Source organism: Mustelus asterias, chromosome 1 (genome assembly GCF_964213995.1).
Source record: "Mustelus asterias chromosome 1, sMusAst1.hap1.1, whole genome shotgun sequence".
Lineage (NCBI taxonomy): Eukaryota > Metazoa > Chordata > Chondrichthyes > Carcharhiniformes > Triakidae > Mustelus > Mustelus asterias.
In genome coordinates, this window is record NC_135801.1 from 158,584,499 (window position 1) to 158,604,486 (window position 19,988).

General features: G+C 42.3%; 1 protein-coding gene across 2 annotated transcripts in view; it reads left to right on the forward strand.

The window, feature by feature from the left end:
• The window catches only part of LOC144499568 (talin-1), a 278,973-nt gene that overhangs the window by 123,451 nt on the left and 135,534 nt on the right, over positions 1-19,988 (forward strand). For both annotated transcript variants that reach the window (XM_078221680.1, XM_078221690.1), the window contains 6 exons: positions 8,099-8,256; positions 11,318-11,415; positions 12,253-12,382; positions 16,429-16,581; positions 17,477-17,619; positions 19,333-19,460. In XM_078221680.1, the coding sequence (XP_078077806.1) occupies positions 8,127-8,256; positions 11,318-11,415; positions 12,253-12,382; positions 16,429-16,581; positions 17,477-17,619; positions 19,333-19,460 (782 nt within the window). In that variant the 5' untranslated portion in view covers positions 8,099-8,126. The remainder of the gene's footprint in view (positions 1-8,098; positions 8,257-11,317; positions 11,416-12,252; positions 12,383-16,428; positions 16,582-17,476; positions 17,620-19,332; positions 19,461-19,988) is intronic.

A 19,988-nucleotide genomic window follows, 5' to 3' on the forward strand; every position in this document is an offset into this window, starting at 1 on the left:
TCATGCAGTTCCTTCACAACTGGTCCCAGCATGGTTTCGGTGAAGACACTCCCATTTTTATCTTATTTGCTCCACATCAATTGCTCATGGCTTTGCTTGTAATCCAGACAATTACCTTTTCTGGTTCTGTTTTTAAAATTTAGTCCCTTAGCAGAGTCTCTTAGATACCACCCCAACATCTGGATCTTCCCCTCCCACCCCCAAGTTCCACTCCAGCTCAGGAGGAGATGTCTTTAACCCTAGCACCAGCAGACAACAAAGCCTCAGGAACTCACTGTCAGTTACAGAGACCGGAATCTATCCCCATTACTATACCATGTCCGACTACAACTACATTCCTTTTTTATTTCCTCCACCTGAATCGCTCTGTATGCCACGATGCTGTAGTTAGTTTGCTCATGTACCCTGCAGCTCCTGCTCCCAGCCACACAAGCTACAAGGAGCTCAGATTTGTTGGACAATGGCAAGGGTTGAAACTCTGCCTTTACTGCCATCTAGATCCCCATACCTCCCTTGCTCACAGTCACACCCTCCTGTTCTTGGCCACATCCCAAATTGGAAGTACCCTGTCTATGGGAGGTGACTGTTTCCAGGAGGCAAAGGGTCCGGATAATTTTTCCCCCTCCCTGATGCATTGCAATGTTTGAAGTTCAGCCCATCGACTTTGAGCTGAAGTTTCTTAAGTGGCAGAGACTTGCTGCAGATGTGGTTGTGTGAATCACACTGTTGTCCTCCAGCTCTCACATGGTAGTGCTGCACTGCATCACCTGCCCTGCCATCTTTATTGTGCTTTAATTAGGTCTCAAGTTAGAAACATCACTCAACTGTCATTTGTAGTTATATTAAATAGTTTAACGAGTTAAGCTGTGAATTTAATGCAATACTTAGATCTCCACAATACCAAGAAGCTTGACATCATCCAGGACAAAGCAGCCTGCTTGATTGGCACCACATCTACAAACATTCAATCCTTCCACCGCAGTGTGTACTATCTACAAGATGCACTGCAGCAAATCACCAAAGGTCCTTAGACGGCACCTTCCAAACCCACGACCACTTCCATCTAGAAGGACAAGGGCAACAAATAATTGGGAACACCACCACCTGCAAGTTCCCCTTCAAGCCACTCACCATCCTGACTTGGCAATATATTGCCGTTCCTTCGCAGTTGCTGGGTCAAAATCCTGGAATTCCCTCCCGAACGGCATTGTGGGTCAACCCACAGCACATGGACTGCAGCGATTCAAGAAGGCAGCTCACCACCCCCTTCTCAAGGGCAACTAGGGATGGGCAATAAATGCTGGCCAGCCAGCGATGCCCATGTCCCACAAACGAATGAAAAGAAAAAACTGTTAAACCACTACCCCCATTTTCTTTATATTCATTCATGGGATGTTAATGCCACTGGGGAAGCCAGCATTTATTACTCATCTCTAATTGCCCTTGAAAAGGTGGTGATGAGCTGACTTCTTGAACCGCTGCAGTCCATGTGTTGTAGGTATACCCACAATGCTGTTCGGGAAGGAGTTGCAAGGTTTTGGGTAGCAACAGTGAAGGAATGGTGATAAATTTCCAAATCAAGGTGATGAGTAATGTGGAGGGGAACCTGCAGGTGGTGGTGTTTCCATGCAGCTGCTGCCTTTGTCATTCTAAGTGGGAGGTTGTCAAAGGAGCATTGGTGAGTTACTGCAGTGCATCTTGTAGAATGGTACACGTTGCTGTCACGAGGCATTGGTGGTGGACAAAGTGAATATTGAAGGTGGCGGATGGGTTGCCATTCAAGCTTTTTCCTGAATAGTGTTGAGCTTTTTGAGCGTTGTTACAGCTGCACTCATCCAGGCAAGAGGAGAGTATTCCATCACATTCATGACTTGTGCTTTGATGATGGACATGTTTTGGGGAGTTGGGAAGCTGAGTTGTTTTCTGCAGAATTCCCAGCCTCTGACCTGCTCTTGAAGCCGCAGTATTGATATGGCTGGCCCAGTTCAGTTTCTGGTCAATGATCCACTGGAGCAAGCTGAGAGGGGTGATTGAAAAGCAGCAGTGCTGGTAAGAGATTAATTGGATTAATTGAATTGTTTATTTATTTAATTAGTCAGCTAGTGTGTGTATTTTTTTTGGCCTTTACTTTAACAGCAGTTTTTCAAGTTTAAAGTGAAAACTAGAAGTGGGCAGCAAAGGAGTCTGGGAAGGGTTTTTAAAGCGCGTGAAGTATAAAAGGTAGGCTGCAGTATACAGCGGGCAGCGTCGGGAGCGGGCAGTGGAGTGTGTGGGAAGCAGAGTGTGAGCTATAAGACTTTGGCTCACAGGGCTTGAGTGTGTGGGAAGCAGAGTGTGAGCTATAAGACTTTGGCTCACAGGGCTTGAGTGTGTGGGAAGCAGAGTGTGAGCTATAAGACTTTGGCTCACAGGGCTTAGGCTGAAAGGGCGAGCAGGGGTGAGTTGAATTCATTTTTGCACCTTCTACCTGGTACTGGCAAGGTATCTAGAGGGGATGGGTGTGCAGGCAGTGCAATGTTCCTCTTGCACTATGTTTGAGGTGAGGGACGACGACAGTGTCCCTACTGATTACACCTGTGGGAAGTGCACCCATCTGCAGCTCCTCCAAAACCGTGTTAGGGAACTGGAGCTGGAGTTGGATGAACTTAGGATCATCAGGGACGCAGAGATGGCCATAGACACAAGCTTTAGGAATACAGTTACTCCGAGGATTGAAAACAGATGGGTGACGGTGAGAGGGGCTGGGAGGAAGCAGTCCGTGCAGGGATCCCCGGTGGTCGTTCCCCTTAGCAACAAGTATTCCGCTTTGGATACGGTTGAGGGGGATGACATACCAGTGGGGAGCCGCAGTGAGAGGATCTCCAGCACTGTGTCCGTCTCTGTGGCTCGGGAGGGAAAGGGGGAGAGCGGGAGGGCGATAGTTATTGGGGACTCGTTAGTTAGAGGGATAGATAGGAGGTTCTGTGGCAGCAAAAGAGACTCACGGATGGTATGTTGCCTACCGGATGCCAAGGTCCGTGATGTCTCAGACCATGTTTTCCAGATTCTGAAGGGGGAGGGGAAACATTCACAAGTCGTGGTGCACATTGGTACCAATGACATAGGTAAGAGAAGGGACGGGGATTTAAAGCAGGAATTTCTGGAGCTGGGCTGGAAGCTGAGAGCCAAGACGAAACATGTGGTCATCTCTGGTACGTTGCCGGTACCACGTGATAGCGAGTTGAGGAACAGGGAGAGAGTGCAGTTAAATATGTGGTTGCAGGGATGGTGTAGGAGGGAGGGTTTCAGATACGTGGATAATTGGAACACGTTCTGGGGAAGGTGGGACCTGTACAAACAGGACGGGGTGCACCTGAACCAGAGGGGCACCAATATCCTCGGAGGGAAATTTGTTACGGCTCTTCAGGGGGGTTTAAACTAATTTGTCAGGGGAGTGGGAAAGGGAGTTGTAGTCCAGAAGTCAGTGAGGGGGGTGAGGTATTGGGGAAGGTATCAGGGTCAAGGGTGGGTACTGGTAGACAGGAAGGTGGGTTGAAGTGTGTCTACTTCAATGCAAGGAGCATCCGGAACAAGGTAGATGAACTTGGGGCGTGGATTGGTACTTGGGACTACGATGTTGTGGCCATTACGGAGACGTGGGTAGAACAAGGACAGGAATGGTTGTTGGACGTTCCGGGGTATAGATGTTTCACTAAGTGTAGGGAAGCTGGTAAAAGAGGTGGAGGAGTGGCATTGTTAATCAAGGATAGTTTAACGGCTGCGGAAAGGCACTTCGTGGGGGATCTGCACACTGAGGTAATATGGGCTGAGGTTAGAAATAGGAAAGGAGCGGTCACGTTGCTAGGAGTTTACTATAGGCCCCCAAATAGTAATAGAGATGTGGAGGAAGAAATTGCTAAGCAGATTATGGATATGTGTGGGGGTCACAGGGTAGTTGTCATGGGGGACTTTAACTTTCCAAATATTGATTGGAACCTTTGTAGGTCAAATAGTTTGGATGGGGCAGTTTTTGTGCAGTGTGTGCGGGAGGGTTTCCTGACACAATATGTGGATGGGCCGACTAGAGGTGAGGCCACATTGGATTTGGTACTGGGAAATGAACCGGGCCAAGTGTTAGATTTGGTTGTGGGAGAGCAATTTGGAGATAGTGACCACAATTCGGTGTCTTTTGTTATTGCAATGGAGAGGGATAGGGCCGTACGGCAGGGCAAGGTTTACAATTGGGGGAGGGGTAATTATGATGCGATTAGGCAAGAATTAGGGGGCATAAGTTGGGAGCAGAAACTGTCAGAGAAAGGAACTAATGAAAAGTGGAATTTTTTCAAGGAACAAATACTGGATGTCCTTGATAGGTATGTTCCTGTCAGGCAGGGAGGAAATGGCCGAGTGAGGGAACCATGGTTCACAAAAGAGGTGGAATGTCTTGTGAAAAGGAAGAGGGAAGCTTATGTCGGGATGAGGAAACAAGGTTCAGATGGCTCGATTGAGGGTTACAAGTTAGCAAGGAATGAGCTGAAAAAGGGGCTTAGGAGAGCTAGGAGGGGACATGAGAAGTCCTTGGCGGGTCGGATCAAGGAAAACCCCAAGGCTTTTTACTCTTATGAGAGGAATAAAAGAATGACCAGGGTGAGGTTAGGGCCGGTCAAGGACAGTAGTGGGAACTTGTGTATGGAGTCAGTAGAGATAGGCGAGGTGATGAATGAATACTTTTCTTCAGTGTTCACCAAGGAGAGGGGCCATGTTTTTGAGGAAGAGAAGGTGTTACAGGCTAATAGGCTGGAGGAAATAGATGTTCGGAGGGAGGATGTCTTGGCAGTTTTGAATAAACTGAAGGTCGATAAATCCCCTGGGCCTGATGAAATGTATCCTAGGATTCTTTGGGAGGCAAGGGATGAGATTGCAGAGCCTTTGGCGTTGATCTTTGGGTCCTCGCTGTCCACGGGGATGGTGCCAGAGGACTGGAGAATGGCGAATGTTGTTCCTCTGTTTAAGAAAGGGAATAGAAATGACCCTGGTAATTATAGACCGGTTAGTCTTACTTCGGTGGTTGGTAAATTGATGGAAAGGGTCCTTAGGGATGGGATTTACGACCATTTAGAAAGATGCGGATTAATCCGAGATAGTCAGCACGGATTCGTGAAGGGCAAGTCGTGCCTCACAAATTTGATAGAATTTTTTGAGGAGGTAACTAAGTGTGTTGATGAAGGTAGGGCAGTTGATGTCATATACATGGATTTTAGTAAGGCGTTTGATAAGGTCCCCCATGGTCGGCTTATGATGAAAGTGAGGAGGTGTGGGATAGAGGGAAAGTTGGCCGATTGGATAGGCAACTGGCTGTCTGACCGAAGACAGAGGGTGGTGGTCGATGGAAAATTTTCGGATTGGAGGCAGGTTGCTAGCGGTGTGCCGCAGGGATCAGTGCTTGGTCCTCTGCTCTTTGTGATTTTTATTAATGACTTAGAGGAGGGGGCTGAAGGGTGGATCAGTAAGTTTGCTGATGACACCAAGATTGGTGGAGTAGTGGATGAGGTGGAGGGCTGTTGTAGGCTGCAAAGAGACATAGATAGGATGCAAAGCTGGGCTGAAAAATGGCAAATGGAGTTTAACCCTGATAAATGTGAGGTGATTCATTTTGGTAGGACAAATTTAAATGTGGATTACAGGGTCAAAGGTAGGGTTCTGAAGACTGTGGAGGAACAGAGAGATCTTGGGGTCCATATCCACAGATCTCTAAAGGTTGCCACTCAAGTGGATAGAGCTGTGAAGAAGGCCTGTAGTGTGTTAGCTTTTATTAACAGAGGGTTGGAGTTTAAGAGCCGTGGGGTTATGCTGCAACTGTACAGGACCTTGGTGAGACCACATTTGGAATATTGTGTGCAGTTCTGGTCACCTCACTATAGGAAGGATGTGGAAGCGCTGGAAGGAGTGCAGAGGAGATTTACGAGGATGCTGCCTGGTTTGGAGGGTAGGTCATATGAGGAAAGTTTGAGGGAGCTTGGGCTGTTCTCTCTGGAGCGGAGGAGGCTGAGGGGAGACTTAATAGAGGTGTATAAAATGATGAAGGGGATAGATAGAGTGAACGTTCAAAGACTATTTCCTCGGGTGGATGGAGCTATTACAAGGGGGCATAACTATAGGGTTCGTGGTGGGAGATACAGGACGGATATCAGAGGTAGGTTCTTTACGCAGAGAGTGGTTGGGGTGTGGAATGGACTGCCTGCAGTGATAGTGGAGTCAGACACTTTAGAAACATTTAAGCGGTTATTGGATAGGCACATGGAGCACACCAGGATGATAGGGAGTGGGATAGCTTGATCTTGGTTTCAGATAAAGCTCGGCACAACATCGTGGGCCGAAGGGCCTGTTCTGTGCTGTACTGTTCTATGTTCTATGTTCTATATCCCCAAGGTAGTGATGATAGTGGGGGAATTCGGTAATAGTAATGCCATTGAATGTCAAGGGGAGATGGTGATACCTGTCTGGCACTTGTGTGATGTGAATGTTGCCACTTAATGTTGCTTAGAGGGATAAAATCTTCAAACTCGCCACCAGTCACCTACCTCCTCACCTAATTAATGTCTTTGAGCACTCACTAGGCTGAAAATAGTTTGAAACTCAGCACCTTCTGCCCCTATGCACTGAATTCCCACCTACATTAAATTCCCAAGTTAGCACTCATTCCTTGTCATACTCTGGCATCACCGTCTCCCCTCTGCTTCTGGTCTCTCACTAATTGTTGCACTAAATGTGTTGAATGGTGGGAGATGATAAATATGCCTTCAATTGTCCCTCCAGATGAATCCGCTTGTTTACTGCTGCTCCGAAACCACTTCCTTTACATGTGTTTCATACTAAGTTCTGTATAGAAAGCAGCTAATCAGTCATTCCCTAATCTTTCATGTGATTCACAGTTACCAGAAAATAAAATACCCCCGCACTCCAGTATATTTTTATTCACTTAACAACTGTTGATGTACTGTGAAGAATGGAAGCAACGGCAACTGTCTTCAGAATAGTAAATGTCATTTAATATTAAAGACCTTAACTGTCATTCTGTACATTTTGACCTGCAAGATGGAAATTTTCGATCAAAGTAACCTTTCCCGTTTGGCTGAGATTATTTATGTCTATGTTGTAACCACAAAAGCAGTTTGGTTAAAAATAAATAGACTCCTACTAGGCTGATCCTCAAATAGACATTCCTTTACTACACTAATGGTGCAGATTACTTGAAGGGATAGTGGTAGAGTGCATGTTCCTGTTTGAAACAATTGTTTTCACAGACTTTCTTCGCAACTGCCATCTGCAGTTTTTTTCTTTTGATGTGATCATTTCACCTCATGGCAAATGGATGACGCTGTGTGCGGGTGCAGCTTCTTTAACCAGAATTGTTGTTTGGATGTGTTGTTTCAAAAGTAAGTAACCTTGTTTTAGATTGCAAATAATGTAGGAGACTATTTCTGTCAGTGGCAGTGTGGGTCAGCTGATCTGAAATCTTTGACATAGCAATTCGCACATCAGTGTTTACTCTTTTTAAAAAAAAATTCATTTTCACAAATTGCTGGGATGTTTGCAAATTACTGTGCTGCAAATCCTTAATAAAGGATTCTCACCGTGAACTCTTGAAAGAAATTATTTTAAAACAGGAGAATAAAACATAAGCAAAGCCCTGTGCTCACTGAAAAGTAGTTACTCAAAATTCTCTAATCTGTGAAAGGAAAGACATTTAAATGTTCGGAAGGGAAATACCTTCAGGTCTTGCGTTCTGTGCTTTGAGAATGTTGTGAATGTTTTGAAATGCCCTGATGAGGCACATTACTGCTTATCGTACTTTACAGCTTCTTCAAGGTAAACATTTTTTTACATCTAATTTTACATTAGGTTAATAGGATGATTTACTTCTGTACAAAACAAAATACAAAAGCCACTTTGATTACTTCAGATCCTTCAGAAAACGTATTTCATTTTGGTCAGTGTGCTAACCTAAAATCTGAATCTTGAGATAAAGCACACACTTCACTGATAAATTTTGTATTCTGTGGGCAAAAAAAGCATAATAGCTATTAGAACTATTTAAACTTTGATTTTCTTTTTACAGTTGAACTTGTGCAGTGAAAGAAGACACGATGGTTGTCCTGTCATTGAAGATTGCTGTTGGAAATGCCGTCAAAACTATGCAGTTCGAACCCTCGACAATGGTGTACGATGCCTGTCGAATGATCCGTGATCGGGTTCCTGAAGCGCAGACGGGACAGCGTAAGTCACAGAATTCCATCCCCCACCCCACTGGGACCGTTGATGCTACTAAATGCTGCTAAGATCAATTCTTCACCCAAAATTTCTTCAAAACTGAATATGGTTCAACATCTGGCAGTCTTGTAATAGCATTATACAAAGTGGTCATCATTAAAATAGGGCAAGGTATAACATGGCAAAATATTAGAGGTGTATCTTGCTTCGAGGAAGGGGACTTTTTTAAAGATTGTAACTTGTAGGAAAAATCGTAATATATTTTATTACTTTGCTTGATTAAGCAACCATGTACATCTAACAAAATAATTATGCCGGAAGTTTGTGTACTGGAATGGATATCAACAAATAAAAGCAAAATACTGCAGATGCTGGAAATCTCAAACCGAAAATGCAGGATAAACTCAGCAGGTCTGAAACTCAACAGGTCTGGCAGCACCTGTGGAGAGTGAAGCTGAGTTAATGCTTCGAGCCTATAAGTCATTCTAACAGTCACAGACTCAAAACAGTGGCTTTATTCTCTCTCCACAGACGCTGTCAGACCTGCTGAACTTTCCCAGCATTTTCTGTTTTTGTTTCAGATTCCAGCATCGACAGTGTTTTGCTTTTATATTACAATAAATATCTGATTTGGTGTTTGAAGCCTGTGCCATTTACTTTCCATTCATCTTGCATCAATACAGTTGAATGAACCAAATCCCTGCCACATCCTTTCGCTTCAAGTTTTAACACTCTGGGATAAGGGTGGTGCTAGAACGTTGAGATATGTCATAGTTAGGATAGACAGTGTAATTGTGAAATTCACTTATTACAAAAACTTAACTAAAAATACTGACTAAATAGAAAAGCAGCAGGTTTACCAAGGAAGTTGTGATGGAAAGAGATTAAATTAAATGCGAAGCTTGGTCTGTCATACAAGGAGAATTTTTTTAAAGTTTTCATTTTGGCCTTCTGTCAATGTAAAACTCAGGGTGAGATCGATCCACCAAGGCTGCCAGATTAGGAATGGGAGGTGAACCATTTGTGCAATGTAATAAAATTTAAAGAGCATATTTTGTGTGGGGGAAGTTTTTCACGTAGAGAATGGTGGGTGCCTGGAACGCGCTGCCAGAGGAGGTGGTGGAAGATTAGCAACATTTAAGAGGCATCTGGATGGGTACATGAATAGGGAGGGAATGGAGTGTTCCAGACCAAGTAAGGGCAGAAGGTTTTTTTTAGTTTAGTTGGGGCATCATGATCGGCACGGGCTTGAAGGGCCTGTTCCTGTGCTGTACTTTTTCTTGTTCTTTGAAAAATGACATGGTGCAATGGTAGATCTTGCAGATTGCTATACTATACATTATTTGACAAACCACCAGGAGGTAAATTTGTGCCTTCTGCAACCCATGAAGTTCTTGACTCTTGTTGTTCTGAAAGAGTTGAATGCTCTGCTATCTGCACCACATAGGGGGAAGGTTAGAGGCTCAGTTGCACTGGACCCCAGTCTTTTATCTCACAGCAGTTCAGTAGAATATTGTTGGCAGAGACTAGGAGCATACTATTTCTGTTCTGCCTTAGCTGGTAATAAAGATGGAAATTTACCTAAGTAGTTTCTGGGTACCAATTACAAGGATCCGAACTGAAGTCTCGAAGTCTGAAGCAGTCAGTAGTGTTTGAAAGGAATGGTTGGGCAGATTTTGTTTCAAATGGTTTACAGGCGGGTTTAAAAATAAAGGTAAGAAAGCTGAGCTAGAACAACAAACACTGGATCACTGAGCTAAAATAGTCCTGACTGGGTGAAAAAGGCGCCAAGCGGGGAATCATGTCAGAAAATCTGGATGCAGTTGTTCCAGGGTTCATCACAACAATGTCATTCAGCTCTGTTGCTACTTAAAAATGTCAGTTACTAGAACAAGTTACTTCTGAATGTTCATGGTCATTCTGCATGAAACAAGATCTTGTGGCACAGTGGTTAGCACTGCTGCCTCACAGAGCCAGGGACCCGGGTTCAATTCCAGCCTCGGGTCACTGTGTGTGGAGTTTGCACATTCTCTGTATCTGCGTGGGTTTCCTCCGGGTGCTCCGGTTTCCTCCCACTGTCCAAAGATGTGCACGTTGGGTTGATTGGCCATGCTAAATTGACCCTAGTGTCAGGGGGATTAGCAGGGTAAATGAGGGTTACAGGAATAAGGCCTGGGTGGGATTGTTGCCAAATGGCCTCCTCCTGTACTGAAGGGACTCTATGAAAATTTAAGAATGTTTTATTAATGGTTTCTATTTTTATTTATTCGTGGGATATGTGTCACTGGTTATGTGACCATTTATTATTCATTCCTGAAGTCCTTTGGGAAGGTGGTGATCTATTTGAACCACTGCCGTCCATATGGTAAAGGTATGTTGGGTGAACCATCTGGTTCTATTATATATTTTAAGAGTCAACCATATTCCTGAGGGCTGGAGTTACATGTAGGCCAAACCAGGTAAGGAGGTCAGATTTCCTTCCCGAAAGGACATTGGTGAACTAAATTGTATTTTCACAACAATCCATTGGCTTCATGGTCCCCATCCCTGCTCCAATTCCAGATTTATCTAGTTAACTGAATTCCTATTCATGAACTGCCATGGTGTGATTTGAATTTGTTTCTCCAAGTTACAGGTCAAGGCCTCTGGGTTACCTATCCAGTAAGATAACCATAATGTTGCTATGACCTATCATTGATGTAAGGTGCTTGATAGGTCTAGTGCTCAGAAAATTGAGTTATCATTTTGTTCATGGGATGTGCGCGTCGTTGGCTAGGCCAGTCTTCACTGCACATCCTTAATCGCCCTCGAGAAGACAGTGGTGAGCTGCCTTCTTGAACTCCTGCAGTCTGTGGTGTAGATGCACCCACAGTGCTGTTAGGGAGGGAGTTCCAGGATTTTAACCCAGCAACAGTGAAGGAATGAGGATACATTTTCAAGCCAGGATGGTATGTGGCTTGGAGGGGAACTTGCAGGTGATGGTGTTCCCGTGTATCTGTTGCTTTTGTCCTAGATGACAGAAGTCATGGAAATATTTTGTGAAATGTAATTTTTCATTGTCTTGCAGCCACTGATTATGGCCTATTTCTGTCTGATGAGGACCCAAAGAAAGGGATCTGGTTGGAGTCTGGCAAAGCCTTAGACTATTACATGTTGAGGAATGGGGTAAGTTTGCGGTTTTTAATACCCTGTTATCCATTTCCCTTTGGTATACTGTAAATTAGCTGCTTAATTTTAGATTCCTGCACAATTAGCAAAAGTTGTAATTAGCAAAAGTATTTTTTTACTTGATATGATCTTTTTCATCTGGCTTCTTTTTACTACTTCGTCTCAACCACGTTTGGAAGTATTACGTTTTGTAAATTGTTCCAATAGAAATGAGGCAGATACCTGGCTGAGAGGTCAGAGTGGGAGGTTTTATAGTTTTGTTCAGTTGTCAGGGTTCAGTGTTGTTTCGTATTTAATGATATGAGCAGCATTTGATCTCTCCATGGACACAGTTGAAGCATGAGTAATCCCTACCGTACTATTTGAAGTGAAGTTTATTTATTAGTGTCACAAGTAGGCTTACATTAACACTGCAATGAAGTTGCTGTGAAAATCCCCTAGTCGCCACATTCCGGCACCTGTTCGGGTACACTGAGGGGGAATTTAGCGTGGCCAATGCACCTAATCAGCACGTCTTTTGGACTGTGGCGGAAACTAGAGCACCTGGAGGAAACCCACGCAGACATGGGGTGAATGTGCAGACTCCGCACAGACACCCAAGCCAGGAAGCAAACCCAGGTCCCTGACACTGTGACGCAACAGTGCTAACCACTGCCATCCTTATTTGATTTGCAGGTTGTTTCAGCTTCAGTGTACTGTCATAATGTTACGTCTTTTGAAAATGTTCTGAATTGGATGAAATATAGGAAATAATGCTCTAATCGATCATGGGTGGGGTGGAGTCAGGTCTTGATGCTGAGTTACAAATCCCTTCTCATTTTGTTTTAATACTAGGACACTCTGGATTACAAGAGAAAGCAGAGGCCTCTGAAGATCAGAATGTTGGATGGAAGTATCAAAACCGTTATGGTGGATGATTCAAAAATAGTGAGCGATATGCTGATGACCATCTGTGCCAGAATTGGTGAGATGTAAAGCCCATTAAATAACCTTTCGCTTTGTTTTCCCTGACACTCCTCTGCTGCAACCTCCCATTGTTGCCCTAATCTGAACAGTGAGCTTTTAAAACCCTGAACCTGACAGCATTCAGAACCTTGCGTGACAAAGGACCTCTGTGTTTTGCTATGAGCTTCACATGAGCAACATTCTGCCCTTTTGTGAACCAGCCAGTGATTAATTAGGTCACAAACTTCAAAACCCAGCCATTATCAGCAAAGTCTGATAGATCTATTTCTTGATGTTACGTCATCACAGTCTGCTCGTTTTTAATCCATTCATGGGATGTTGCTGGCTAGGCCAACATTTATTACATCCCTAATTATTGCCTATTTCAGAGGTTATTTTAAGAGTCAACAACCACGTTACTGTGGATCTGGAGTCACAAGTAGGCCAGACCAAGTAAGGTGGCTGATTTCCTCCCCAAAAGGAAGAAAAGGACATTAGTCCAGATGGGTTTTTGCAGCAATTGGCAATGGTTTCATGATCATTAGAATTAGAATCCTGGAATCCCTACAGTGCAGAAGGTGGCCATTTAGCTCATCGAGCCTGCACCGACAGCAATCCCACCCAGGCCCTGTCCCCGTAACCCAACGTATTTACTCTGCTAATTGCCCCAACACTCGGGGAGAATTTAACATGGCCAATCAACCTAACCTCCACATCTTTGGTCTGTGGGAGGAAACCGTAACAACCAAAGGAAACCCACACAGAACGTGCAAACTCCACACAGATAGTCACCCGAACCTGGGTCTTTGGCACTATGAGGCAGCAGTGCTAACTGCTGTGCCACTGTGTCACCCAGTTTAAATCCAGATTTTTATTGACTTCCAATTTGCTGTGCTGGAATTTGAACCCAGGTCCCCAGAGCATTGCCATTGACTCTCTGGATTACTAGTCCAGTGACAAGACCACTAAGCCACTGCCTCGTTCCTTATCCATCTGCTATATTTCCATTTGGTTGCATTTTTATGATCAGTCTTAAGAAGTGCTATGGGTGAGAGACTTGGGTTACCCTGTAAGACAAAGGAATGGTGAAAGATGATGATGTCCTCAGTTTATACATCTCTCTTGTGAGAGGGGCAACTGAAATGAGATGCTAAATGTGTAACAAAACCAGAAAATGCTGGAACAACTCAGCAGTTCTGGCAGCGTCTGTGGAGAGAGAAAATAGAGTTAATCATATGACTCTCCTTCCTATGGAACACATTCTAGTCCTCACTGAAGGAAAAATGTTGGATAGTTTACCAGTCACGTGATAGCAGCCAGCTTCGTGAACCCCTGAAGACTCTTCACAGATCCCTGGGGATCTGTGGACCCTAGTTTGGAAACCCCTTCCCGACGCAGTTTCTTCAACTGCAGTCAGGTGTTTATCAGCGGGTTGTATGATTTCACGATTTATATAATATGTGCTTAGCAATGTTAGTGGCCCAACTTATTATAAAGCTAAAATACAAGCAAAACACAGTGGATACTGGAAATCTGAAATAAAAAATTGCTGGAAAGACTCAGCAGGTCTTGCAGCATCAGTGGAGAGAGAAACCGAGTAATTATCACTCTTCAGAGCATACAGATATAACAGACTCAGTGATCAACTCTGTTTCTTTCTCCGCAGATACTGCTGGACCTGTTGAGTTTTTCCAGCATTTTATGTTATTTAATTATATAACTGCGTTGCAAACTATTTTATAAATGGGAGAAGTCGCAAGTAATAACCTCAGTAAAATACTAAAACATTTTCTTGCCTTATACTGATTTGGAAGTAAAAATTGGAGGCAAACTTAAATATGCTGTCTTCATGTTGTCGGTATCCAGACCAACATTGCTGCTTCAATGAGGTAAGTTCCACTGTTCCTACAGCATGGTTGCTTTATAATGACCAGAACAATTTTGAGCTGGGTCCTTGTTGTGGGGTAAATCAAGATGACTGGTACTGTATTTAACTTTAGATAATACAAAACTCATGAGGCAGATATCTCTGTATAAAGACGTAACATTTATTTAAAGAAAACAAACAGCTGCAGGGAGATCACCAAAAGAGTTAAGTAGCTCTGAGATAGTGTGACAGAACCTCTCTGATGTCTTAGAGGGCGGCATGGTAGCACAGTGGTTAGCACTGCTGCTTCACAGCTCCACAGACCTGGGTTCGATTCCCGGCTTGGGCCACTGTCTGTGTGGAGTTTGCACATTATCCTCGTGTCTGCGTGGGTTTCCTCCCACAGTCCAAAGATGTGTGGGTTAGGTTGATTGGCCGTGCTAAAATTGCCCCTTAGTGTCCTGAGATGTGAAGGTTAGAGGGATTAGCAGGGTAAATATGTAGGGATATGGGGGTAGGGCCTGGGTGGGATTGTGGTCGGTGCAGACTCGATGGGCCCAATGACCTCTTTCTGCACTCGAGGGTTTCTATGAATTCTATTCCATGATGAATCTGACGTATGCAATCAAAAACAGATCAATCATAGTTTTTCTTATCAATCATTCCCACCTTACATTAGCTTAAAATAAATACATTTAGTATATGCACATCAATAATAATCACTGACATGCACCTCAGCTAATTGCATTTTACCCATCCAACATAATATCTCATTCATCCATTAAATCCGGACACTAACTCCCATCATGGCTAAGGTCATTTCCCTGTTGCCTGGTTACCTTAGATGCCCACCACAGTGGTCAAAGTGGGTATTCCCACTGGATCATTGCCAAACTGGATAGACACATGATCCCACGTCTGGGCATGTTTCCACCCTAAGTCTAGACAATGAATACACCTATTCATAAATGTTGCAGTATGTGTTCCCGCATAATAAACTTTCTGATATGAACTTTGCTAACTACAGGGTTCCCAGGCCTTTGGTTCTGAACTATCCGCCTTTAACATCATACCTTGCAGTAACCTGTCTTCGGCTGAACCGAACACTAGTTCAAACAATACTTAAGATACTTTCTTTAAATATCAGCATATATGTTTTAAAATCATAATTACTTGTTTAATTTTTTTACTGTGTTCACATATGTGTAAACTTTACTCTCGTTAGCTTATTAACTTGTTTCAAGAATCATTTAACTCTTTACATCCTGTCAGTGCCTTAATGTATTCTGTCTAAATACCTTATCAACTGGTTAGAAATCTCCCACTTCCGTCCTGCTCTTAAGAATGGCCAACACTCATTTGATAAATCTATTAACTAGTGCCGTAATTTAATGTGATTTAATGTAGTCAAGTTTGGTTTGTAAATTAATCTTTAACCTGCCCCCCCAAAATTATTTCTCCATGTTCCTTAAGATCCCGATGACATTCTTGTGGTTGATATAACAGTTTGTGAACAAAGAAAATTACAGCACGGGAAGAGGCCCTTCGGCCCTGCAAGCCTGCACCGACCATGCTGCCCGACTTAACTAAAAAAACCCTACCTTTCCGGGGACCATATCCCTCTATTCCCATCTCATTCATGTACTTGTCGAGAAGCCCTTAAACTTGTGTTGGAACAAAATTATAGAATTCAATATCTTCTATGGTTAACTACTCCAGTTTGTGGTCTGTGTTGGCTTCCAGTGGGCCTGAAGTAAATTATAGTAAATTATGTGGCGTTGTCGGCGTTGGACTGGGTGGGTACAGTAAGAAGTCTCTCAGCACCAGGTTAAAGTCCAGCAGGTTTATTTGTTGTCACAAGCTTTCAGAGTGCTGCTCCTTCATCAGGTGAATGGCGAAGGAGCAGCGCTTTGTAAGCTTGTGATACCAAATAAACATGTTGGATTTTAACCTGGTGTTGTGAGACTCCTTACTATACTAAATGAGATGTAGTAAAGCATAAAACAATTTTATTTTCGAAACAAAGATGTTACTTAGAAAGTCAGCTGGATTTTGTGGAGACATTATGGTTTTTGTTTAATGATCGCATTTATGGTGATGTGGCCAACTCGATCTGTTTTATCCAGTGTTGGAGTGATCTCTTTTTCATTTAATATTTCAATTTACAATTAAAACACTTTAATGGATTTTTTTTAAAGGAATCACAAATCATGATGAATATTCACTTGTACACGAAATTGTTGAAGAAAAGAAAGAAGAAATGACAGGGACACTGAAAAAAGATAAAACCCTGCTGAGAGATGATAAGAAAATGGAAAAACTCAAGCAAAAACTTCACACAGATGATGATTGTGAGTGACTTTTTGTGAAATCAGGGAACTGCACCATAGTTTTTAAAAAATATTTGCATGAAGTTCTAATACCATATGGGTTGTTGTATTAGCTATCAAAATATATATTTTCGTTTCAGACATAACCCGTTCATTTTCAAAATTCAATTCGGATATGGAGCTATGCTTTTGGCTATATATTTAACAAATAGTCCGTCTTTAAGATCCATTCCGCAACCAAGAAGCGCAAAGTAAAGAGTATTTCATACATAACCTGTACATTTTCAAAATTCAGTTTGGATATGGAGCTATGCTTTTGGCTATATGTTTAACAAATACTCCATTCTGCAACCAAGGAACACAAAGTAAAGAGTATTTCATGAAATCCTTAAGTAGGAGCTTTTATTCAATTCCTTTTGCGAGGAAATTGTCAAATTTGCTTTAATATTGCAATTTAGTTTCATTTTGATTTTAAGTGGAGTTTTGCGATGGACAAATTGATAAATATACTTATTGGTCAGGAGCCAATGAGACCTACAGTGTCCCCAAATTCAATCTTCACTAAGTTAGAGTAGCAGTAGGGTATTCCTACTCATGGACTACAGAAGAATCAGAAAATGACCGTGTTCAGTTGCTTTCCAATTGAAAGTGTGTATTTGTGGCTCTTTGATAAAGATAAGCTTGGATTCTGCTGCTGTTGGCTATTGATGAGTGATCTGGCACACTGTTGCCTCATACATTAAAAAATAGTCACTTGAATTAGTTAAAAGTGGGTGTCTGGCATCCACAGAACTGACACCAGTTGATTCAGCAACTTCTGGTGAAGGGGTCAGATGGGGCAGTTTTAAAATAAAAGATGTCTAATCTCCTTGGGATTCAGGTGTCCTTGACAATGTACCATATTTGTCTCCTCCAGTGAACTGGTTAGACCACGGGAGAACACTTCGTGAACAGGGGGTTGATGAAAATGAAACCTTGCTTCTGAGACGAAAGTTCTTCTATTCGGATCAAAATGTTGATTCCAGAGATCCAGTGCAATTGAATTTGCTCTATGTCCAGGTTTGTACTTTTCTAGAAGACTAAACACACATTTTTTTTTCAGCACAATTAAATGTCCCCTTTTTGCTGTGACATAGAACCCAAAAGCGGTTTCTTATCATGACATCAGTAATCGGTCTCTTAATATAAAAACAACACCTTGACTTGTACTTTGTATTACAATCATAGTTAAAACATTTTTGATCTATATCATATTTTCTCACCCTTCCTAAAGCCATTTATTAGACAATGTTAATACAATGGACGTAATATTAATGGCGTTTTGAAAGTCCATTTATAAGGTGCCTTCCAGTCCACTAAGGTCCATAGTGGTATTGTCACTGGATTGGTAATCCAGAGACTCAGGGTAATGCTTCAAATCCCACAGAGCAGATGTTGAAATTTAAACTCAATTTTTAAAAAAAACCTGGAATTAAGAGTCTAATGGTGACAATGAAATCATTGTTGATTGATATCAAACCCTTCTGGGTCACTAATGTCCTTCAACGAATTAATTTGTTCTCACTTTAATGAATTGGCCGTTCTCCAATTACAATTTTTCACGCTGGGAAGGCACTATACAAATTTAACATGACTTATTGATTTTGAATTCTATCCCTTTGGAAATGCATTCAAAATCTCTGCAAGCCTCTCCCCCACTTGAACTTTATTTACCAAGCGGTAAATCCTTATCCTCCTTACCTGGCCTAGATGTGACTTCAGATCCACAGCCATGTAGTTGACTGGCCTGCAGGGACCTTGGGGTACAGATTCACATATCCTTAAAGATAGCAATACAGGTTAACAAAGCCTTTAAAATACAAAAAAAAACTAGAATGCATTTCCAGAGGGATAGAATTCAAAACAGAGAAGCCATGTTAAATTTGTATCGAGCCTTCCCAGTGTAAAAACATGTAAATGGAGAAGAGCCAATTTTATTGAAGTGACAAATTTATCCTGGGTAAATTGGAATCAAAAGATTGGCGGGCAAAGCAGGAATGGAACAATGGGCTGTTTTTAAAGGGGATGTGGTGAGGGTACAACCAAGTTACGTCCCCATTAGGGAAAAGAAGGGCCAGTCAGAGCTTCCTGGATGACAAAAGAGATGAAAACTAAGGTAAAGCAGAAAAGGGAAGGGATAGAAACAGGCTGAAAATACAAGTAAGAACCGAGAGTGGAAATTAAATTGAGAGAGGCAAAGAGAGTGGGAATAAAGAGGCTGACAGCTTACAAAAAGAAATCCAAAAGTCTTCTAGAAGCATATAAATGAAGAAGATGTAGACATGGAGAAGACATTTCCACTTGTGGGGAGTCCAAAATTAGGGGGCATAAATATAAGATAACAACTAAAACATTGAAGATGAAATTCAAGAGAAACTCACTACTGAAAATGTAGAAGTTGCTACAACTTAAATTGGCTGTGTGGTGAACAGCATAAATACATTTCAGGGGAAGTGAGATCAAAACAGAGAAAGGAATAGATGGATATGTTGCTGAGGTTAGATGAAGAATGGGAGGAGGATCAGGTGGTGCATAACGTTGGCAGTGACATATTGACCTATTTCTGTGCTGTAAATTATGTGCAAAATCATAAATATTAAAGGTGAAACTACATTTTAAGAAATCTTGTGAGCTGATTTTGAAAATTCTGCTCCAATTTGGAATCAGCTGCTGATCCTGAAATGGTGATTGGACAACTTTTAACTGAGTATTTATTTTCTCGCTGTACTCCAGGCCAGAGATGACATTTTGAATGGTTCACATCCAGTATCCTTCGACAAAGCCTGTGACTTTGCAGGATACCAGTGTCAGATTCAGTTTGGACCACACAATGAGCAGAAACATAAACCTGGCTTTCTAGAGTAAGTAGATCTCTGTTGTCAAAGATGATGATTTTAGCTATTGTTCCATCAAAACGAGCAGAAGTAATGAGTTGAAGAATAACATTAGTTTCCTGATTGTGCAGCAGAGTTTCACAGTAACTTCATTGCAGTGTTAATGTAAGCCTTACTTGTGACTAATAAATAAAGTTTAACTTTTAACTTTAACCAGTGTTGGAACACTGAAATGTCACTTGCCACTTAATTTCCATCAGCAACTCACTATTTTACATTTGGAATTTAAATCTAAATGTTATCTTCCATCCATCTGGACGATTATTCACTCGATCTTACTGCAGTATCTACAATTGTATTTGGGTGAACCCCAAGTTTACACTCATTTAAACATTTAAATAATTCTATTAATTACAACGAAGGAAGTCCAATAGGAATGAAATGTTGCCATTTTTGATTATTGCATAAAATTAGCTTGTTTCCAATCTACTTGTAGCTCCATGATGTTCAGTAACTACTACATAATCATCAATGCGAGGCAAATATTTTCCAAAT